This window comes from Amblyomma americanum, chromosome 6, assembly GCF_052857255.1.
Source record: "Amblyomma americanum isolate KBUSLIRL-KWMA chromosome 6, ASM5285725v1, whole genome shotgun sequence".
In the NCBI taxonomy this organism is placed as follows: Eukaryota; Metazoa; Arthropoda; class Arachnida; order Ixodida; family Ixodidae; genus Amblyomma; species Amblyomma americanum.
Window position 1 is genome coordinate 14,498,296 of NC_135502.1, and position 24,209 is coordinate 14,522,504.

Consider the following 24,209-nt stretch of genomic DNA (forward strand, 5'->3'; position numbering starts at 1 on the left):
ACAAACTACTTCTGTGTGCATTCCAGTCGGTAAATGAGCCGAAGTCCTCACTCATGGTTACTCAAGCTTATCAAAGTCACATACGCTCTCAATTCTTATAGCTCCAGAGCCCTCGATCTTCCTCACAAAGATTTTGCCATTTTTCAACCATGCAAACTTGTACGAGTTCTTCTTTGCTTCCTGTTTAGTTTGCCACAACAACTTCTTTGTCTGGGCAGGCAGGTTCTCATTAATGTACACATCCTCTTCCTTAAGTGCGTAGCGTTTTTTTATCCACTGTTCCTGAGCAGTATGTGAATGGAATTTTACTAGCACAGCTGGCATCTTTCCCTTTTGGGCAGGTAGTCGGTGCGCCACCTCTATGGACTGAAGCGTAGTCTCTGGAATCTCCATCCTACCTGCTAGTGACCTCAGTATAACGTCAATGTCCTCATTTTGCTCAAGCTTGAGACCATGAATTTCTATGTTGTTGCGCCTCGAGTAGGCTTCCAGGTCATTCAAGGCTGTGCTAAGATAACTCAGCGTGGCCGCCTGCCCCGCAAGAGATCCCGCCAACTCCTCTGATTTCTCCTTTAAGGCAGAAACCTCAGCTGAATACGAAGCCACAGACACCTTCATTTCTTCATATTTGGAGGCGAGCAGTTCCATCGAAGTCTCAATGCCCGTAATTACCTGCCCTTGCTTCTCATTGTGGTCAAGCACTGAATCACTCTTCGAGCTCTGTGACTGTATAGCTTTGTCTAGCTTGTCAACTCTAGAACTAACCTTGGAAAGTTTCTCATCTAGCGAACGGATAGCCTTCATGAGCTCATTCATAGCCGGTTGCTTCCTTTCATCTTCACTGTCTGTATCAGAATTTTCTGTATCCTTCTGATGTGCAGACCTCAACGACATGCATGTCCGGCACACCCAGATTGATCTGTTCAGTGTTTTCAAGGATTTCTTTGTAATCCCAGAGCATTTTCCAGAGTGATAAGAGCTCTTACATTCACTGCAGTTCATACCGTTATCATCAGGCACTAGTTTTGAACAAACACCACAAAAACCCATGGAAATAGGAGACATGATGAGGGGAAAAAAACAGTACGCCAAAGTACTCTGATCGCAGTCCGACGAGGTGAACAGAATTCAAGCAATTGAGTTGTTGGAAAAAACCGCTTACCTAGAATAAAGTATAGGCGTTAGCATCTCGTTCCGCTCCCCGTCGGACTGCGATCTGTCGAAGATCCGAGGCCGTTTAAGTAGCTTCTGTCCGTTGCCGCCCTCCTTGATATCTGTGGCACCACGTGACCATAAGACAGATGCCCGCTGTCTTGCTTCAGGTGACGCACACCGGCAGCTTTTGTGCTGGTTTTCCTAGAAGGGTCACCAGGCAGCTGCGGTAACCATTCCGTTGTCGACGGTCAGCAGGCTAGAATAAAGTATAGGCGTTAGCATCTCGTTCCGCTCCCCATCGGACTGCTTGGCATTCCTGTTATTGCTCGTGCCCCTTGAAACAGGTTTTATAAACGGAATTCTCTTGCACTCCATCCATCGCCACCAACTGGCAATTGTTACATTTCGCCTTGCTGTGGTGCACAAGCCCGTACAAATGTACGTGAACACGGGGAAGTGAATGACTCGCATTATTCATTGAGCAATAGTCATGGTGACGAAGAGGAGGATGACGTAGCGGAGAAAAACGAAGCGCGCTCATGGTGGCGTAAACAAGGGCTCCGGCGGCGGTGTCGCCTTCCTGCAGGACGCCGCTGGCAGCCCCCGTCTTCGCGTCCTGCTATGCCACGCAACGCCATGGATCAGCGCCAGCATGACATCCAATGAGATCCACGCATCAGAGGTGCGTAAGTTGCAGCCGATTTTTCTATCGCTGGACTACAGACGTGGAGCGTTTGTAGAGATTACCAATGCCCAGAGGCTGCCTGCGGTGTGTCCCAAAATCCTTCAGGCGACGACTTGTGCTGCTGGAGCAGAAGCCGAGCAGCATGTTTACGTGTGCCCCACTGTCTAGAGTACCACTAGTGGAAGGCTTCAGGCTCGTTCAGACGTGCCGTTGCAGGGAACCGGAGAAGAGCACTGCGCACTTAATCGTTCATTCTCTCGCTATTATAGTGGCGAGAATTCAATCGCAGTGGTCCACTGGGCTAAACTGCGCACAGCACATCTGCATGTCGAGGTCTTATCAGGTCCTGTTGTTTTGGTGGCTTTATGGCATATTTTGGGCACTGACCTGCGCTTCACAAAGTCATCCCATGCCACTGGTTTTGTTATACACTACTCCAGTGCTTAACTCCAGCCTGTTGCGAAAAATCGTCAGGGGTATTGTCAAATACTTAGCGCGAATGCGGAAGATCTTTGCTAGTCTTAGTGCTGACTTCAATTTTCGCGCACGTCTGTGGACATTTATTTTCGTCTTTTTTTGTGCATCCGTGAGTAGAAAAATCGGCCGACCAGCTGCACTAGTAATACTCCCCGTGATTTTTCAGCTTGTTCAGAGCACAATGGACACTTTTTTGAACAAGCATGGTCATGATCTTTATGAATGTCTTGTAGGCTTATAAGTTAGCTTGACATTTACTGCCGCCGCTTAGGTTTCCAAATAGGATCTTAGGACATCTATCTATGACTGCTCATAGAAAAACTAAGGCAAAGCTGTTGTACCGTTCCTTACTTATTTCAAGGACATGGAAACCTCGTGAGTGTTGTTTTCTCGCTATGCTTTGCAGAACAGCAGGATAAGGCGACTGCCATGGGGCGTCCACGGATAGGCACTGGGGCAGCTCCTGCTTCTGTCCGCTAGCCTTTGCTGAGAAGGCGTCGCGCTTGGACTGACGAAGGAAGCGGACGCATACTAGGAGCTGCGAGGGCCCCAGAACCATGTCTAGCAGCGCTAGCGACGTGCCAGCCACCAAGTCGGAGTCGGCGCCCGTGACTAACGAGGCACCAGCCCCCGTGAGCGGAGCCGCGAGTGGCGAGCAACCAGCAGCGGCGCCGGCGACAGCCCCGAGCAGCGAGCAGGCCGCGCCGGCGACAGCCCCGAGCAGCGAGCAACCGGCGCTGTCGGCGGCCGCGCCTGCCTCAGATGGCCAGCTGGCCGAAGCGGGCCAGAGCGCACAGCCGGACCAAAGCGAAGCCTCGGTCACCAAGGAAGAGATGGAGCGCTACATTAAAATCTCGCGAGACCTCAAGCTGCGTCGGGGCTCGCTCATGCCACCCGGAGGCACGCTGCAGTCAGGCAAAAACATCAACGCCACGACCACGGCGCCCATGCCACTCTGCACGGGCGTCAGGAAGAAGCCCAGCCTCACGATGGAGACCCGGGTCGAGCTGTACGGCAGGGGCCGCGTTAAGTTCTCCTTCGACGGCGTCTCGGAGGAGGCGGCAGGGTCGGCGGCAGCGGGAGGCGCGCCCCAGCAGCAGCCAGTCGTACACCCTGACGAGTCGGTCACCAGCCTCGTCAGGCGCGGCGGCCCATCGACGGCCATCACGCCTAGAAGGCTTAGCCTGGAGGAGCGCGCGCCTCCACCTCCGCCAACTCCCGCACCCTCGACGGCCTCTCTGTACAATCGGAGCAAGTCCCTAGACTTCGGCACCATCCCCTTGAAGGACGATGACCATCCGGAGCCGTCCAACGCGCCCTGAACCACCATGCCCGCTTGCGACTTTGCTGACGGACACATACTTCACTGCGCCGCTGTTGCCTTTTCCCCGTGAAGGGACCGCATTTCATTCCGAAATTCATATAACGGAATTGGCAAGCGGTCGCACAGATGGAACTATCCGTCGGACGATGTTTGTTCTAGGAGCGACCATGCGCTTGCCCCGAGTAATGTGATGCAGAACACTATGAGCTCACATACCATGCCCATGGTCAGACTGCGGTTACATTAGTTTGGATTTTTTTATTTTTTTTTCTTCCCAAAGGCTGGGAGGCATTACTTAAGGAGAGGCATGTGCACATTCTTATCGTTGCTTGAGAAGGCTCAAGAAATGAAAGTATAAAACACGACTCAAAGCACAGCAAAAGCTAAAGCAATGGAAAAGAAAAATGCAGCAAAACGCAAGTAACACTTGTGACTGTGAATAATTTGTCGTCATGAGTAATAAATTAGTTTAACGACTATGGAAATTAAAAGCACATCTGCAAACGGCAGCATTCAAGGCGCAAAAGAATGTAAGGGATGTTGTCCGTGCCGGTATGACAGTCTTGAACGTAATCCGACTTTCCATTCTTTCGCGCAACGTTTTATAGATTTCCATAAGTGCACTGTGTGAAGAAACAAGGAAATCTTCATTGCTAGAGTACCGCTGGGAATGCTTACTAAAGGCTGGCGGCGGCATAAACGAGGAAATCTTGCTTGAAGTGATCTATTAGTTGGTGTCTCGACTCTAGGTGGCTAGAGTAAACGAGATACAAGACGACGGCATCCTTCTTTTCAGTGACATGGAACTAGATTGTTTTGATTAAGTTTAACATATTCCGAAACTATGTACTGCATGAGCCTTATGTTACCGCATGCTGATGCAAATGCATGGCAGCAGTCAAGCTGCCTTCGCTTGTTAGCTTGTTGCGTATAGGGAGGAGACACTAACTAGGCGTGCCTATCGACCCCGCAGTAATATCAAGATTGTGACAGAATGAAAATAGATATCGTTACAGGAGCGATAGGAAAGTGCAGAGATTTTCAGTGCAAGCACTCCAGAGGGCGCATGTACTGTTTTCTTCTCTCATGTTCTGCCGTTTCTTTGCGGTGGTTTAACGATTTCCGAGTACTGCTCACGCACAATACGAAAAAAAAAACGTTAAGCATGGCGCAGTTGCCTGTGCAAGTCGCACAATGGTTCTTCGGGAAAGATGACACGTTTGGGCCAACACAGCTGTTATGCAATCGCGGCGAGCAATCGGGCATGTCATGGGGTATTTCTTTTTTATTTCGCGGGCATTTGCAGTCAGCGTAAAAAAAAACTAATACGTAATAGATGGAAAGTTAGAAACTGTTCATTCGGACGTTCTGCGGACCGTTCTATGAATTTCTCAATGCAATTTTTCGACTATCTTCGTTCCTTACGAAGGTGGTTAATTAATCGCGACTAATTAATCAATTAAGCACGATACAAAAATAGTAGGGCTTGTCCCATACAATAGCCCGCAACATGAATTTGGCCCCGTCATCTTAGATTGCCGTGGCATATTTTTAAACTATGGCTAAAGTTAGCTGGCACACTCTCATAAGGTTGCGCTGGTTCCTGTGCTTTTCTAGAAAAGTTCGCGTTGCTTGTTGCCTACCAGAGCGCGCGATATCTTTACGATATGGGCATAAGGAAGAAGAAAGAGGTAAAGCCAGCTCTAATTTTGCTTTCAATTTACTAGTGGCGTTAAGGAAAAGAACCTAAATAATTTCCGTCTCGTCCTAGCAAATTAAATCATTTTTTTTCTCCCAGCCGCCAGCAACACAACGAAAGTATTATGGGGCGGAGCAACGGAGACCTAAATAATTCGTTTAAAGAATAGTTTCTTCTTGCTTATGACCATGTTGTAAAGATATCACGCGCTAGAGCACACAGAAACCAGTGTGAACAGATAAGCACACGAAGCAGCGCAACCCTTCGAGCACCAAAGTCGGCACACCGTCAAATAACGTCAGAAAGAGCCGTTTAAGAGAAATACGGCTTGCTCGCTGCACACAGCCTGCGCTCCTGATGTAGCACGGACGCGCGCAAATCAGGCCCCTTCTGGAAGCTACTGTAAAAATCTCTCCTAGTTCCTTCAGCTGCTTCGCTATCGCGTGCCGGCGTGAGAAGGCCGAAACGCCCAGAACAAGACAGGCGTGCTTTATCCGACGCCACTTAATGAAGTGTGCTGCGCTCGGCTGCAGAAGTCGTTCAGAAAAATATTCCTCAGAACTATCGTTACACCGCTGAGTGCAGTCTTCTCCAAAATTGAATGTGCATACTGATAGGGGCAAAAAATTGTGAAGGAACTTAACTGGTCGCCTCTCTTTGCTGCTTTTTTTTCCCTCTAGGGATGATTTTAGAAAAAGGTTCGCACAGTTACTGCAATTATATCCCGCTTTCAGCTCACTCATTTGGGTTTATTCAAATTTGGGCCGATTGCTGCTTTCCTGTCCACCTGCTATATCCCCGTACAGCTTATTCGGCCGTCCAACGACTTTTACTACTAATTAATGTATGCCAATCAATTATTTTGTTCGATTAATTATCACTTATCAAACACATTTCAATCCATTTCAAACTTTATTTCCACTCCTTTGTCTATTTTTCCTCTATTTTGCCATCCACGGTTGTTTTCCCATCCACTCACTATATCGACGCCCGGTCTATTTTGACAGTTTTTTCTATTTTTTGGGTCTAATTATTTAACCAGTCATCCTACGGACCCAAATTTTGTCGCACATCACCCTCACATCATCCTCTATCGATTACAATCATTCCTTTTATCCTATCGGTTATGAGAACGACACAACTGCTGCCGGCACATTTTGCGGACATGATAATGATGATAGTGAATTTTTATGGCGCATGGTCATCTGCGGCCAAAGAGCGCCATGGGACAAGGTATTTCTCGTTTTGCTCAATGTGGGCTCAAAGACCCGTTTCCTAAGCATTTCAGCCTGATTAAGGCGAGCGCCAGGCCAGGCGAAAGCTTGTACCCATTTTGTCACCAGTGGGTACCCGGCTTTGCGGGCATGACCTCGCCGACATAGCCAAGTAATGCTTTCGCATTAATAATGCGCCGTGGTTTCTCTTGACAAACAGATTGATGCCGTAAATATTTCGGACATTGCGCGGCAGGTTTCCGAGAGAACCTGGAGCGAGAAGGCGGTGAATTGACGCAATGTAACATTCAGAGACGTGGCTGCCGAAAAGATGAAGAGTTCTTTGCTACCTGCATTTTTGTCCCCAGGATTTAGAGGACTGGACAGGCCATCTGCGTCGGCGAATGGAAAGCACCAGGCCATCACATTCGCTCGCCCCAGTATGCAACGCGTCATAAATAAATACAAGCTTTTTGAAGCGATTCGCCGGTTGCCTGCATACCTGCATGGCGACATGCATTCTTTCATCACCAACACAACAGCTGCCAAACCATAACGCCTCCTCCGAGCGCATTTTTTACGCTTGCATGTTCTATTAACCAAACTTTAATGTTACTGTAAAGACACGCTGCTGCAAGATGACCAATATAGCTCTTGAAAGCATTTCCACAGTTTAAATTTTACCTCGACATTCTACGTGTTATCGCAACCAGTGCCCTGCCTCACTGAATGTCTCTTTTGAGTGAGGCCTCATAACATGTCTGGCTGTTTCAGGCGAGGGGGAGTACTCTCATTTCCGATGGCACGTCTGCTGCAGACTGCTAAGATTTTTGAAAATACTTCCAAAACCTAACGCGCATTATAATGTGCTCGAGGTCTGACAAGGATATATAAGTGGTTCACTCACACTTCCTATCGTTTATAACCCTTCTTGTCTTGTCCTTCCCCAGTATCAATGGATGCTAATTTACTCCAGCGCTGTTTTCCCTTACCTTGCAGCTATATCTGCATATCTGCCTTGATTACGAAAAGTATGTGACAGACGTGATCTTTTAAAAAAATATGCTAAAGTTCCGAATAAGCTTGCCTCACATGCCATCACTGCACTTCTATTTTAATGTATCCATCACCTGCCCAAGCAAGATTTCTGTGAGAACTTTATAGTCTCAAACGTTTGCTTTAGTGAGACAAGTGGTGCTCACGGCACAGCCAGCATGAAATTGTACCAAACGTCGCATGAGCTCTTGTTCTTTTGGTAAAAAATCACCCAATGTTAGCATTTTGCATACGTTGTGAAACCTTGAGCAAAGTATAGCAATCATGTCAGCACATCAATGAAATCCAGTGGCAGGGCGTTTGACATTTGTATGCGTTATCATTCGCTGCTTCAAGCAATTGAGGATACGCCTTAATAGGCGCCCCTGCATCGTGAGGTGAGGCGCTATGCTGCCATCTATGCCTTCAGCAGGAACAAAATAAAAATACTGCAGCAAGCGCAGCGCCACCTTGAAAGTAAGTTTGCTCATAGTAAGACTGCAATGAATTATATATCAGAAAAGGAAATTCCCACGTAGGAAAATATTACCGCATTATAGAGCATTGCAGCCCCCAAAGGAAATCTATCGATGCGTCAGCTGAAGAAAAAATCAGGCAAACCCCATTAAATAGCTTATTCTCCTGAGTAAATAGCAATTACGTTGACTTAGCATTTTATTCGCCCAGGGCATACAACTACTTAAATGCTGTCTTTGACATGTGTTTGCCACAATTTGACATGTGGTGCCGCATTGACAAAGTGGCACCAGCATCTTGATGGGGCTCCTGGTCTTAGAGCGAAATCGCTATTAGCCTCATACCCCGAAAAATCCGAATGGACGTGCATACGTTATGCTTTCTTACATAAAGAGGCCTGTTAATTTGGGTGGAAGACACGCACAGTGCACAAAAAAAAATCGGAGAGGACACAAGAGTATGACGCGATCGCGCTGATGGTTAAAACCCATATATCTGGAATTGATCATCCCCTACTTAACATTCGTCAATCTTTGGGAGCCCTCACACACTCCTGGCGCAGTGGTGCAGCTGTTAAACAATCCGCCGCTGCCCTGCGATGGCAGGTGCTGCAACTGGTTGGGCTTGCTGTCCAGGTCTCTCTTGCCAAGCAACCTCTCGTGACTTACATAAAGAGGCATGTTAATTTGTGTGGAAGACACGCACATTGCGCCAAAAAAAAAAATGGAGAGGACATAAGGGTATGACACGGTAGTGCTAATGAGTCAATGCCCATATTTGTGGAATTGATCATTGCTACTTAATATTCATAGACTTCAAGAAGCCCCACACCACCTGCCTCATATCACCTACCTGCCACATGTCAGGTCACAGGTGACAGGTGACAGGGTATACACTGCTGGCCACCCTCCGGGATCTTCCCGTGGCAGCCGCCTCCCAGGTGGCGTTTCGTTCTGCTACTTGGACGACCGGCTATACCGACAACGCCGACGACGACTACGAAGCGGAACGCAGAACCGGGCGCTAAGAACTGCGCTCTAAAAGAGGAAGCGACTTCATCTGCACATGACTTGCGAGCCTGGCCATGTAACGTCACGCTGGCTTCTAGGTTTTTATTCATCTATGCTTGTCATGACCACGCATAAAGTCGCATGCTTTTTAGCCCCTGTAAATACTTGTCACATCAATTTCCATTCATCTACCTTCTCTATCTAGAGGTTGTTACCGCCTGTCGTGAGCTGGCGTTCTCCGCCTTCAACTCTGGAGTGACTTCTGTGATTCAGTGCTTCGGTAGTGCCTCAGTACCACACTGGTTTGTCCCGGGAGACCCCCTTTAAACAATAAAAGATGAATCTCACAAAAATAAAAGTGGATACCATGATACCATAGCGCAGGAGGTTCGAATTGTGTATCGTAAACGGTGCAACATGTCACCACTGGTCTTTGCGTATGCGCTCTACTTCCTGCCTGCCTCACGTGCTATTTCGTTCTTGTACGGGAGAAATCACCGCATATCCTCGCTCAGCGTAGCTTGGGAGAGTGCTTCATCTTCGTTTCAAAAGCTAACGTGGCATCGTTATCTCCGTGGGCTTGAACTCACCACTGACGCTAACTACCGGAATTTGTCTAATTAAAAGGCAAACTCATGACATTTAGTGAATCGTCCTGTTAATTAAGATGATTGTCATACTAACTGACGCCCACCGCGGTTGGCACTTTGTTTCCGGATTAGTTCCTTTCTATTTTTAGCTCTTGCATTCAGCATGCGTGAAATTTCGAGGATTTTTCGGCTCAAACAACGGGCATACTTAGCGCGAAATGGCCATTGGTGTTTGCATAAGGTTCGTTATATCTCACTCTAGAGAAATTTAACTTTTTTTTTATCAAGGCATCAAATATCTGGAGTTCTATTAGAGCTTCGAAGGGGAATTGCCATTCCTTGGTTATATTCATTATTCCTTAATGAGCCGTGTCTATAAAGTGAGGCTTGAATACATTAAGATTATGAATAAGTAATTAAAGTGAAATAGTTGGAGAAATAATCCTGAAACAATGCAGAGGAGGACATCCGAGAAAGGTTTCTATTTGTAGAGCTTTCCCAAATAAACAACTTATTGTTAATTTTGGACTTGACATGGACTTGACATTTACTCGTTTAACAACTTATCCATTTCCTCTCTGACTTCGAGCCGATTCTCATAAGAGCGTATGGCTTCGCTGGGTTTCCTGCGAGTAGTTGTGTCAGGTCAGATACTGCACTCTTTTTCTTTTCTTAGACTGCCAAAAATTGCTTTTCGTCATAAAATTTTTCGAATGGATCATTAATTCGCACTTTTTGTTGTTGTTATTTTGCCAGTTCGCTAGTGTCACAGAGCATTTTGGCACACAGACACCTCTGGAAAGCGTTCTTAATGATGTTGTCATTACAATGACTAGTGTCTGCAGGTCCGTTTACCCGTTCTTTTATTTACAACATCGAACCAAAGCAACCACAAAGATCATGCGAATCACGATGCGGTGAAACTGACTACAGCGATTCTCCCTGCTTTGAACCCATACAGCTCTTTAGGAGAGGGCTTAGAAGGATATTTATGGTCAATATGACAATATATATTGTGTATGTACTGCTGAAAGTGTGTGCTCTGCGTGAAGATATTGCACTAAAGGAAGCTGCCGCTGGCATCAGCAGCTTGCAGCTCCAAAACTGGAGCAGAACACAGCAGTTCATCGAACAGATCAGCAGTTTGGATTGAGCCGGGAAGCCGCGTGCGAGGGGTCGCCTCAACCGTCCTTCGTTTCAGGTGAGGTAATCTGAACGAACGACGGGCGGTCTGTTCTTCTCGCCCATTGATTCGCAGTCCTTCGCACGGGACGGCTGTTCGGCCATCTCTGGAGCCTACTTCCTCCGGTGAAAGAGCGGAAGCGATGCTTCTTTTCGAGTGCTGCCTTCGATCCCACCCTATGCGTTTTCAGCGTCCTTACGTTCTTTCTGCCGCGATCTTTCCCGCTCTTCTTTCTCTCGATGCGCCTTTCATTCGACTGGGCCCTTTGCGTCAAAGGCAGCAACGGCGAGCGTCTTCGTTCTATCTCTTCACTCTTTCTTGCACTTCCCCAATCAATTGCTCAGCGGCAGCGAGAGCCCGCGCAATACGTACACGAGAGGCGCTCCGTCCGTGTTGTCAGTGCGCGGGCTGCGTGGGGCGGTGGAGGGGAGAGGCGTCCTCCTGATTAAGTGCCTCTCTTCGGGGCCACCTCGGCCGCGATGCAGGCCGGTGGGAAAAAATGAGCAGTTGGCTTGGCTTCCCTGCTGCCGTGTCGGCGGCGGTGCGAACTTCATCCAAGCGGCGTGCCTTTCTGAGGGGGTGAAAGAAATCCCTCACGTGTTTCTGCGACGGCCAGTTTAGCTTATATTTTTATAAGCTTCGTTTTCTGATTCACTGCCTTCGTATATCCTTGCCAACATTCGCACAAGCCCCGCTTTCACCCCTACCTCGGCCCCAGCATTATTGGCCAGTCGAGGAGTATCTGGCATAACTGGCTCCCTAGTTAAGAGGTCGACCGAGGAAGTCGGCGTGCGACTGGTCGTCTCTGCTATCCTAATTATCAATTCTCAAGGCGTAAGTTTGATTTCAGTACACCTCCGAAGACGTCAAGCGCGACAACGACCGCGTCCCGTTCATCAGCCCAAACTTTCAGTTTTACACTCATTGAATCATCTGAGGAGGCTGGCTGTTCAAAGCTCCCGAGCAGCAGCTGCACTCGCAAGTATGAAATGATAAGGCGATGATAAAAACAAAAAAAAAACACTCCTAGTGGTGACGACAACCCCTCCTACATCGAGAAGAGCGCTCCACCAGTGGGGTAACTGCGAGGGCGGAAATTAGCTCCTTTCTGCACAACTCGATAAGGAGATCATGTGCTCCGGATGGAGCCTGACGGTAGAACAAAGAACACCCTTCCGTCCATAGATCCACTCGCTCAGACTCATCATTACCGCTGTTATCGGCAACGCCTGCCGGCTCCAGAGCTGTCTACATCGATCACGTTCACAGGTGACCAGGAACTACGTGGAGCGCTTTGATAGAGCATCTCTGGGACTGCCACCCCTGTTGGGTAATTCAGACACAGAAACCTCCTAAGTGAGCCCGAAAAGTACGCCGGTCGACGAGCCGGGCCTGGCAGCAGGAAGGCGAAGGAAGAAGCGTTAAAACTGTGGTCAATACATGCAAGTCTTAACCTACTCTTTAACCTTTGAGACGCACTCGAGACTCTTGGCCCCGCCACGCCGAAATGTTGGTTTGTCGTGATGTAGGGCAAAATCTAGCAGTGCCGAGGAGAAAGGCAATGGTGCCTCTCTTTATAGCCAAGTGCAGTACTTGGCTACCATCTTCTAAATGTATATACTTATTAAACCCTGTCAGGGGTAGGAAACTTGGTATACATGTCATTGTCCAGCCGACCAAGACGTCAGCCCCGATTTCTTCCGTATCGGCCACAGGAAAACCAACTGGCGCGTCGTAACGTGGCCATGGCAACAAGGCATTTGAAAAACAATGCCCCCGGTTTATATGGTTATGCAAAATACGACCTAGGTACGCTAGCACGCCTTTAGGTTTGTTTAGCTTTTTGTAAGTTTAAAAATCGAGTTACAGTCAAATATTCTTGCAGCCCTTCCTCAGCTTTCCTCTAGTGATAAGCCGCCTGAGCTGCTCGTTGATATGCGAGTCGCCGTTCCATCTGTTCGACGGTATCTGAATTCACATCTACACCAGTATCGACTGCAGGTTCCTTCGGCGACTTCATCATTGGCTTCTTCTTTCTCGCTTTTCATCATTTTTCGCATTACGTTTAACAAGATGATAGTGTCTTCGCCGCTCTGCCTCGGCTTGCCGCTTCGCTATATCCACTCCATGGATCGGATTTGGCGCTCCGTTCCTTAGCGTTGTTCTTCAGCTCGTCGTGCACGCCGTTCGGCTATGCAATCTGACGAAGGACAGGCTTCATGCATGATTCACCTTTTTGCTGAACTGCACGTTGCTCTGGCGACTTCATCCTGCGCCTCTTTTTTCTGACATCTGCATGTGCACGCAACCACGTTTCGCGCTATTCATGGAGCGACGCTCCTCCTAGCTACTCCTGGGCTTCACTCGCAAACAGGACGGCTGTTTTGCTTGCGAGGAGCCCAGTGCTATAGCGCCCTGAAATGGCGGCACAATGTTCTCGCTGGAATTGAGTCAGAAAGCTAGGAGAGAGCGTAGCGCTGTATGTTAACGCTGTTTGGCCGCTCAAATTACGCTTCGCATATGACGTTTTCTTTCCTGAAACTGAAGTTGGTTCGCAATATTTTTTATTGTTTTTTGTGTCGCCCATGAACAAGTCCATTTAAAGCAGATGATTTCCTGCGTGCCTCCTTCTAGCCAACACCTGTGCTGGTTGGATAATGGCATAAAAATGTATAAGGCGGGAAAAATACGCACAAGCATTAAACAATGATTGCGCCTTGCGTTATTACTTGCGATAGCGCAGTAACAGACTGAAGAGTATCAATGGGAGCAATGTCGGCGGTATATAGGCATTGAAAAAAAAAATTATGGAGGGCACTTAAGACTGCTTACATGTTTTGAATGCGAAAGCCCTGTCTCATTGTGAGCTGCGTTGCAAGGTTTATTAAATCTTCATTTCTTTCTACTGGCACACCTACCCATTAGCACACAGCCGCAAGGAAGCGCATACATTAGGTTCCCCTTTATTCGCCAATAAGCGTCGCGGTTTTGTGGCTTATAGGTTGCGTGCTCACCTCGCAATCTGAAGGTCCTTGGTTTACTTACCTGTATGTTCGGAAGAATTTTTTTTATTTGTTGCAGACGTCACTATCTTATGGTCTACTGCTTACGTCATGCGAGAGCAAGGTGACGTAACTGGGGAGTTTCGTGCCATGAAGGACGGTGGATGGCGGCTTTTGTGCTAATGGGACATAAAGGCTTTCGCCTTAATAAACTCCGACAACTCAGTAAGTTTTTAACGCGATAGCGTTAAGAGCCCCGAGTCTCAGAAAATCCGGCGTCGTCGTCTTAAAAAACCTGGGACAATAAAACATTTGGTATAACAAGGAAAGAAGGCAGGTTTTTTCTATTATTTTCGAATGACACGAAAAGTAATCCCGGCTTGTTCGAAAATACATAAGCAAAGCAATGGTGCTAAAAGCGTGAGACCTGGACCTAGTTGTTTGTACACCATACATGCAACGCGCTATACACTATACTGATGCCCGAGCCGCCGCGGTGGCTCAGTGGTTGTGGCGCTCGCTGCTGACCCGAAGGACTCTGGTTCGATCCCAGCAGCGGCGGTCGAATTTCGATGGAGGCGAAATTCTAGAGGCCTGTGTACTGTGCGATGTCAGTGCACGTTAAAGAACCCCAGGCGGTTAAAATTATCAGTGCCCCTCAACTACGGCGCCTCTTTCTCTCTTTCATCTTTCACTCCCACCTTCCTCCCTTCCCTTCCGGCACGGTTCTGGCGTCCACCGAGTTGTGAGACAATTACCGCGCCATTTCCTTTCCTCAAAAACGAAGTCCAGCATAACAGTATAAACATAGCAGAAGTCGAAATATGATGTGAGGTGCTGTAAGCAGGGGAACTGTAGGCTTCCTTGGAAAATCAATTTTCTTAGCGTATACAGAAGCATCAACTAAATATGACACTATTCTGTGTAAAAAAAAATATTTTTTAAATATTCTTTCTTTCCCAAGACAGTAACTGACTTGAATAAACTAAATAATACGATAGTGACTCAACCTTTCCTTTCTTTGTTTACCGCCAATATCTGCTGACGGCGCCAAAGCTCATATATGCCTTTTTATTTTCTTGCAGTGCATTTTTGCCTATTTTTCAGTGCACTGCGTTGCAAAATGACGCTTGTTGTAGTGACCAGGCAGTGTGCTTTGTTTTTCACTTTGTTTTGTTGCGTGCCATTATTTTGGTGCTTATGTTCCCACCCTGCTAAAATCTCTTGTGAATTGCAGTATCTGTAAATAAAATAAATAAGTATGCATTCAATGCTCTTGTAATATGGGCTGGCTAGATCATGTGAAGGGACGGTTACGCCTTTTTCTAGTTTTATATATATTATTATTCACTTCACACAACGCGAGCGGATCCCATTCCTTGCTTTACATTTCGTCAAATGGGAATAGGAAGAACATGGCACAGCTGTTGGTTCTAATGTCCTCGCTACACACTGCAGCGCACGGCACTTGACATCATCTTCGAGCCAAGACATATATAGACTGATAGCATAGCTTGCAGAGACGCCCGTATACATTCAAACCATAGCGGCTCATGACGCGGAGCCAGCGCCTGCTTCAGAATGACGTCATAACTTTCAAAGATCAAAACATGTCATACAAAAACATATTGAAAAATAATCAGTTATTGCACACAACGTGTCAATCGTTACAAAAAGTTGCAAGATAAAACCTTGGACAGCACTTTTAAACTTATCAGTGCTAGTTATGCTAGTAAGTGACGCGACGAAGTTATTTTAGTCTTTGCTACTTTGAGGAAGAAACGAATCCGCCACGGTGGCTCGGTGGTTAGGGCGCTTGGCTCCTGATCCGGAGCACCCGGATTCAAACCCGACCGCGGCGGCCGCGTTTCGATGGAGGCGAAACGCAAAGGCGCCCGTGTGCTGTGCGATGTCAGTGCACGTTAAAGATATCCAGGTGGTGGAAATTATTACTACTACGGCACCGGAATTGTTACTACGGCACCTGTTTCTTCCTTTCTTCTTTCAGTCCATCCTTTCTCCATTCCCTTACGGTGCGGTTCAGGTGACCGCCGAGATGTGTGACAGATACTGCGCCATTTCCTTCCCCCGCCTCCCCCCCCCCCCCAAAAAAAAGAAAAACAATCAAGAAATGAGTATAAAAAGCTAACAGTGTTGCTATGTGGAATGTTGAAGATGGTTACGGCAACATGTAATGTGTTGTGGCGGTGGTTGAACCTGAAAGGAGGGCGTAATATGAGTAGTGAGAAAATATTTTATAAAAAAGACGCAAGTGAGGTGTTTTCTACAGGTGGATAACAAGGAGAGGTGTAGGAATGCTTCCGTGTTAGTGACAATGGCAGCCCTTTGGCAACTGTTTATTGTGAATCGGGCTGAGCAATTTTGTGTAGCTTCTAGAAACTGTATGCGGGTGACATGCCCGGGATCGCAAACTGATGGCGCATAGTGAAGCTGTGGATGAATGTAAGTTGTGTACAGTAATATTTTTAGCGATGATGGTTCCAGAGAAAACTTCCCGCGAATGTATCCAAGTGTGCGGCTTGCCTTGAAGGTTATGGGAGCAATGCGTTTTCCAGGATATATTACTGGCATTTTCAACCCCCAGGTTTCGACGTTACGTTACAAATCGCAATGGAATCCAACAAAGCAAATAGGCGGAACGTATCACGTTTGTAAGGAGTATACTCACAGACTTACATAAGTTAATATTTAATTCCATGCACCATGTACGACACCACGGATTAATGTTAGTAAGATCCGCCTGAACAGCGATAATATCATAATGATTACTTATTTTGATATATAACGCGCATTCATCCACAAACAAACAAGTTTTTGAGGAAATGTGAGCGGGCAAGTCATTAGCATAAATTCGATATACCAAAGGATCTATCAAGGAGCCTTGCGGAACCCCGGAGCCAACTGAAGTTGAAGGCAAGTTATCATTAGTGGTTACAAATTGAACGCGAGATGTCTGGAAGGAGCGGATCCAATCAATTACTTTCTTAGAATGCTTAGTTTGTGAAGAAACACTGCATGGTTTGCTCTTTTAACACGCAAATCATTAGTCAAGAAGATGAACTTCGTGCCACACGAGAAATTTTTTACGGAATCAATGATGCATAACTGCAATAAAGTGTTGTTTTGAAGAAAAAAATGCATGTATATTATATGCTCCATAATTTTTTATGGTATCGATGTAAGTAAATGGGAGGGTATTATATGGATCGTCTGTTGTTGCTGTGTGAATGAGAATTACTTTGTCAGTTTTCTAATCGCACGGTATGGTGCCAGAGTTATATGATTGTGGAAAAAAAACTATTGTAGCATGATTGAACAATATTCCTCAGTACTATGTAAGAATATCTTATTCATTTTGTCTACTCAACATGATGCTTTAGTTTTTATTTTTAAATTCTTGCTTTGATTCAGGTTTTATACGATACAGGATTGAATACGATAGGAGTCGTGCAATAATAGCTAGAAAGACTTTTTACAGGCATCTGATCAGTGATCTTAGTAGACGAGAATGATTGAGTGGATCTATCATTAATCATACATCAGCAGGTAGTTGAGGTTCGATCGCACTGGGTTAGAATACGTGTTTGTTTGGATTTGCCTGAGGATGATCTCTTGGGCCCGGTTGAGTGCATGGTTTAGAGGGGTGCTATACAGTCTGGTTGCTGTGTTCAAATTCAGAGTTTCTCTGTCAGTATTGAGTACTTCCACTATTTACAGGCATCCGAAAACCGGCCTGCTGCTCCTCGGGCAAGCGTATGCGCAATTCTTCCCTGGCAATATGTAGTGAGCAGGTGCCCACTAATAGATCCAGATGCTTAATTTTTGGTTTTTAGGCGTAGTTCAGCTGCGCTCCGGCTTATCATGCCTGTTCCATGGTTGTGACACGCCGACTGTGAGTCTGAAATGATGTTCATCTTTCATTCATTTCTTGTTTCAGCCTTCTCGGTTTTTCCGCCTCTTGTTGTTGTTATTTCGAGAGTTTCTGCCCCGATAGTGGTGTCGTTTACAGCTAAAGGTCGCGTTTACGTATATGCCGTTTTCATCCTGCCCGTGGAGTCGGTGAAGTGCCTCGGATCTGCCTTTTCTTCTGCCTGTCTGCGCTTGGAAACCCTCGTGATTTCATATGCGAAAGCTAAAGAAGCAATGGGGCCACTCGTTACAAACAATGCTTGGTTTATGTTTGGTTTATGTAGTTTTAACGTCCCAAAGCGACTCAGGCTATGAGGGAGGCCGTAGTGAAGGGCTCCGGAAATTTCGACCACCTGGGGTTCTTTAACGTGCACTGACATCGCACAGCACACGGGCCTCTAGAATTTCACCTGCTTCGAAGTTCGACCGCCGCGGCCGGGATCGAACCCGCGTCTTTCGGGTCAGCAGCCGAGCGCCATAACCACTGAGCCACCGCGGCGGCGATACAAACAATGCATGTAGTTTTTACCAAGAATAACGAAGGCAACAAAATCGCTTGAAGGAGGCCGCCTAAGGAAGGAAAATAAATTGAAGGCCCCGACTGCAATCAAAAATTGTTGAGGAGGGGGTGCTGGTGAGATTTTGTGCGGAAGGAGCTGGGGAGATTGCATGAAAGTGCGACGAGTGGTAGCCGCCGCTAGACTACGAGCACTGCGTATTAACCCGGTGACAAGTAGGTGTTCAGAAAAGACCTGGAAGCAAGAGAGAATGCCACGGCAGGCCATGAAAGATAGATTACGAGCTCGTCGAGAGGCGCGGTATTGTTCGCTGGCCGAGCTCGTTTCACACGCCGGCCCTATAACCCGTTGAGGCGCGTTAAGGCGGCGACACGGAAGCAGGGTGCTCCCGAGCAAAGAGTGATGGGGAAGAAAAGCATTTTGCTGTTCCCAAGCGCATAACCGAGGGCAGAAAATAAAAAAGACCGCCACAGCTGCCTGTCGATACGAAGGACTAGAGAGGGTTTACGGCAACGTCATGACGAGCCTGCTTCCCGCGCATGTCGCTGGTACGCTGCTCGCGCGTTCCGCGAATTACTTTTGCGATTACGGACTCACCGAGGCACGAGCGAAATATCTTTCGGAAGTAGCGTTCGCTCGCCGCCGTCCCAACTAATATTCCTGCTGCGCTTACCTGGTCGTTACGCCGGCAGCTCAGAACGCTTCCGCCGCCGGTGTTCAGGTGATGAGAACATATCGGGTATTTCCACGCAGCGATACATTAATATAAGGCCTGCAAGCTCGTTTCTAATGAAGGGGCATTACTGCGCAGACCTTCTCTCTTTCGAAGCAGTGAACTTCGCTGTGTTCCAGAGCCGTCTGTGTGCATTTCGTATTTTGTGAACGCGTTCTTATTTAGCTGGTTGTTGCGTGAACTACACTCCCACTGCCCCTGCAAGCCACTCTTCTTCAATTATCCCTTTCTCCTCTGGATTATTTTTGTTGCTCGCTAACAAGCACGCAGACCAACAATTCGCACTATTTTTATATCCCAGGACAAAGTAAGAAGACCAAATAACAAGGGGGGAGATTTACAGCGAGAGAAGTCTGCCGGAGTGGCAGGGTGGATTCCGAAGGAAGGAAAACGAAGCCGTGGGCGACAGACACGGCTCGTGGAAGGTCAGCTGCTGGGGAGGTCTTTCTCCTGCAGTGCACGTAGCATGGCTGACGGGGGTGGTGGTGTTTACGCTAGCCACCAAGTTCCGTTCCCCCTAGTGCAAGAGTGCACTTTTGCTTGGACAGTTTTCCTTTCGGAAGGCGTAAGTAAGTTGCTGTCAATCAATGCGGATTGTCTGCTGAACCCGTGGTGGCGCATCTTTATTCTGCTCCCACACACTTTTTCCTCTTCTACTTTATCAGTAGTTCCAGCGTTCAGATAAGGCCTGGGTGGTTACAGTGAAGGAAACGGAAAAAAAGTGAAAACAAAGCCGTCGAGACGCCATCAAAAGGAAGAAGAAGCACGTTCGAAGCCTCGTTTGCAGGAACGACGACGCCTGTGTCTTGGCCACTCCCCCGTAAAGGGTATGTGCCAGCAACGTCTGAGGCCTTCCTTCCTTCCTTCCTTCCTTCCTTCCTTCCTGCAGGAACGATTAACCGTTTGAGGAAGGAGGAAGACGAGGGATTGGCTAAGTATTGGGCGGCTAGTCCTGTTTTCCTTTTCCCCCTGTGCCTTTGCACATTTTTCTTGTGTGGATAACGCATGCGGTGAGTTTCTAAATCACAGGTAATGTCTACGCAGTCTCCCGGCCAGGGGAGATCCCCTTGGTTGGCTTCAATACCACCTCATGAGATGCCTCTGGAAGCTTTTCAACGCTCCGGCGTCCGCGGCATTCCTCTGGCGCTGGCGCCAAAGGACGGTGGTTCTATCAAAATTAACAATACAGGGCCTGTTCGAGCTGCTGCCCAGGCGGCCGCTTCCCTTTATGAGGCAATCACTGAGGTAAGGCAGTTTGGACGTGGCGGGATTCTGTGCCATTCCCCAGACCTGTCGTGCGTAAAGGATCTTCTGAACTGCTCTTCTTTTGGGTCCCTGTCGGTAAACAGCTTCATTCCGTCTCATCTGGCCTGCACAAAAAGTTTGGTTCGCGGTGTGGACTCTTGCTTGTCTCCAGTTGAGACCCTCGACCTTCTCTCTGCAGCGGGTGTTGTTGCTGTGTATCGCTGTAGCCGGGAGGTGAACAATGAGCGGGTGCCAACGGAAACGGTAATTGCCACTTTTGCGGGTATTTCCTGTCCCTCAGAAATAAAAGCCTGGCCCCTAATCTTCCGTGTAGATCCCCTTCCGAACTGCAGAACATCAATTGCTGGCTATATGGCCATAGTGCTCGCGGCTGCAAGTCTACCTTGCGCTGTAGCAAATGCGGCAATGACCCCATCCAGCAAATTTATGCTCCGATCAAAACGAGAAGTGTTGCCTTTGTGATGGATCTTATGCTGCAAATTCTATGGATTGTTATTCTCGGGATCATGAATTGAAAATTCTAGACATAACCGACCGCAAACGCTATTCGCGGCGCGAGGCAATATCAGAAATTAAAGAGAGAGCGCACGGCTATGCAGGCGTGTCAGCCCGTTCAGGAGTGACACTAGATTCCTCTATTTCTGAAGCAATAGTGGCTGCTGTGGAAACCTCTATGGCTAAGATGGTTGACAGGATAGTGTCCGCTGTCACAGAGTGCACATCTAATGCTCTGGCAACGCAGATTACCCAGGCCATGCAAATAGGAATGAGTTCTGCCAAGTCAGCCATGCTTTCGTTAATGACCCAACACTCCTTCCTGAGCAGTCTCAGCCCCAAGAACAAGTTACTGCTGTTTCTCCACTTCCTCGGTCCACTAATCCAGATGATGCTCAATTATTCATGATGCAGAGATGGTGGATTCGGATACGTGAATCCTCAAACGCAGCGGATCCCCAATGTCTAACCCTTCTTCTTCACATCCTCAGCCAAAATCAAAGAAGCAACAGAGTGGCTCTAAGCCGAAAAACTGTTTTAGGGCAGGCAGTTGCTGCTTCCCGGATTTCTCAACCATAGGGGTGTTAAGAGTTCTCCAGTGGAACTGTCGCTCACTTCTTTTAAGCTTCAACAGACTTACTGTACCTTACATCTTAACATAATCCAGACATAATTATTTTACAAGAAACTTGGCTTACATCTGAAAAACGCTTCCATTTGCAAAATTATTCTTCATTTCGACAAGATCGTCACTCAAGAGGAGGAGGCTTACTCATGCTAGTGTTTTCTAAATTTTTTCACAGGGCTAAGATTACTTTTCAGTCCTCTACTATAGACTGTGAGTTATTGGCTTTAGACTGAAATTCTAGGGTGCCATTTCTTTTCATTAGTAAATGTTTATTTTCCTTGCGGTGTGCAGGATACCAGGCTGCTAGATCTCCTCCTCCGTAATTGTCAGAAGTCAGTTCTCTTCGCTGGTGGATTTAATTCTCACCATGTGTCGTGGGGCTTTAAGACAGATTTCTGTGGTAAGCGCCTTTGGGATTGGGTTGCTGATAACAACCTTTCGTCTATGAATTCAGGTTCGGCCACATTTCTCCGCGCACAAATTCGATCTGTGTTAGATTAAACTTTCACCATCCCTTGTGTTTCTGTACTCATTTGGTCGACTGTGGACTGTGGAACGTCTAGCGATCACATTCCTATCGTTTTTAAAGTTAATTGCCGCTTAACTCCGGCGTGCTCTCAGCTGAGGTCATATATAAACTATGACCAGTTTCAGTCCTCTTTGCGCTCCACTCTTGCTTCAGTGGTTAATTCTGCTGAAGAACATACAGCAAAAGGCATATGCTTGGCCATTGAGGAATGCCGAGAGAATCCCGAATTTTTGGTACGTACATCAAGAGGGAACACTTCACCTAGATGGTGGAATGCAGATTGCTCGCGGGATTACAGACGCAGAAAGGCTGCATGGCAGAAGCACCTACACAATCAGTCTCCAAAAAATTGGCATGATTGTAAGTTCATTGCGGCTACTTTTAAACGCACAGTCGCACATGCGAAAGAAAATTATGAATCCGAGCATTTTGATTTGCTATCAAAATACGGAAATCATCGCGCACTTTTCGGTTTCTTAAGATCGCGAAAAAATATTCCTATTTCAGAAAATTCACCCTCATGTGTTTTGACCCCGCAAGAAGCAATAGAAACAGTTAAGACAGTTGCCAAAGGATTAGAGCAGCGTTTCGCCTCTGTACTTCCTTTGCGCTCCGCGTTTGTGGCGTCAGTGGACCAGTTTCAGCATGTCCCCCCTATTACCCTTCCCGAACATTCCCCGATAGTGTTGAGGTTACCAACTGCTGCTCCTGGCCCTGATAGGGCAACATCAAAAGTGTTAAGGATCCTCTTTGAGGAGTCCCTTATTGCAGGTGGTTAATTTTTCAATCAAACATGCATGGATTCCTCCTGAGTGGAAAATCGCTAAAGTGATCCCTTTACCTAAAAACAATGGTGGTGGCTATTCTCTGGATAATATTAGACCCATTTCATTGACATCGAACGTGGTTGAGTAAATTGAAAGGGTCATACTCCTACGTGTTTCGGAGTTTGTGGACTGTAATAATATCCTCAGTTCTTGTCAAATTGGTTTCCGTCAAAAATGTTCCATATGGAATGCTCACACCGATCTTCAGAGTCGCATTCGTCTTGTGCGGCACCAAAAAATGCATGCTGCGTTGGTGATATTAGATGTTGCCAAAGCTTATGACAGCGTAGAACACTACATATTATTGCAAAGATTATCTACTCTGCAGTTTCCGAATTACTTACTTGCGTGGATATCTGCGTTCCTTGAAAACACTGTTTTTTTGTTTCCTAAATGGTGTGAATTCTGGAAGATATAAACAATCCAGAGGTGTTCCACAAGGGGCAGTCTTGTCGCCTGTGCTCTTTAATATTCTAATGAGCTCTATTCCCAGCCATCAAAGCATTCGCACGTTCATCTATGCGGACGACATTGCATTTTTCACTGCTGCAGCTGACATTCAATCTCTCTATATGCGCCTGCGATCGAACCTGAATTTGCTTGAAAGCTGGTTGTGTGACTTACGTCACATCTTAAATGTAAACAAGTGCGATTTTTCAAATGAAAGATCCTGTTCATCTGTATCTCAGTTACCAGCGACAAAATAGTCCTCAAGTTAAGTCATTAAAATACCTTGGTGTAATTTATGAATTTATGATGACAGCCTCACATGGCACTCCCACATTGACCATGTCGCAGCGAAAGGGGCTCGTGCTGTGGGCACGTTGCGTAGATTAAGTAATCCCCGGTCTGGAATGCGGAGAGATGCACTTTTTCTGATATATGTTTTGTATGTCTGACCAATTTTGTCATTTGGATCTGTGCTGTTTTCTGGTATGGCTGCTTACAAAATTCGCCCGCTCGTTCTTTTGGAGCGGGAAGCGCTTCGGTTGTGCCTTGGCCTCCCAAAATGTGTGGCCAATAACGTGCTTTATCTTGAAGCCCGTATTCCTCCTTTATCATCTAGATTTCAATTCTTCATTGTTCAGGCGTACCTAAGGATATATATGAATCAGATTTACACCGCTCCTTGTCTGTTTTTTTTTTTTTTGTTGCCAGCCGACTTCCTTTTTTGGAGTCCACTGGCCTAGATTTCATACCCTGCAGGTAGTTGTGGTACAAAATTTGCTTAAACCTTTAAATGTTCTTTTGTATAACATCCTTCCGACAAAAAAACAGTGGGTACTCTGTAGAAATTCTGTGATGACTTTTTCCCGATAAACGCCAAGCATTTACCACCCCGCATTTTAAATGGATTATTAAAAGACCATTTACAAAGCCTACCTATTACCTTAACGATAGCTACTGATGCCTCCCAATGTGATGAAAAGAC

At 46.9% G+C, this 24,209-nt stretch overlaps 1 protein-coding gene across 2 annotated transcripts; it reads left to right on the forward strand.

Annotated features, from left to right (window-relative positions):
• The first annotated feature begins 1,659 nt into the window (after positions 1–1,659).
• Positions 1,660–4,117, forward strand: LOC144094563 (uncharacterized). 2 transcript variants are annotated; one of them, XM_077628481.1, is made up of 2 exons: positions 1,660–1,837; positions 2,724–4,117. In XM_077628481.1, exon 2 carries the CDS (start codon positions 2,875–2,877, stop codon positions 3,637–3,639), a length of 765 nt encoding a protein of 254 aa, XP_077484607.1. In that variant the 5' UTR covers positions 1,660–1,837; positions 2,724–2,874; the 3' UTR covers positions 3,640–4,117. The 2 variants fall into 2 exon arrangements, with proteins under 2 accessions (XP_077484607.1, XP_077484608.1); XM_077628482.1 differs by having other exon boundaries at positions 2,729–4,117.
• Positions 4,118–24,209: the final 20,092 nt, after the last annotated feature.

Bases quoted from the DNA above. Each gene is read 5' to 3' on its own strand.
- LOC144094563 (XM_077628481.1), top strand. From the start codon at position 2,875: ATGTCTAGCAGCGCTAGCGACGTGCCAGCCACCAAGTCGGAGTCGGCG.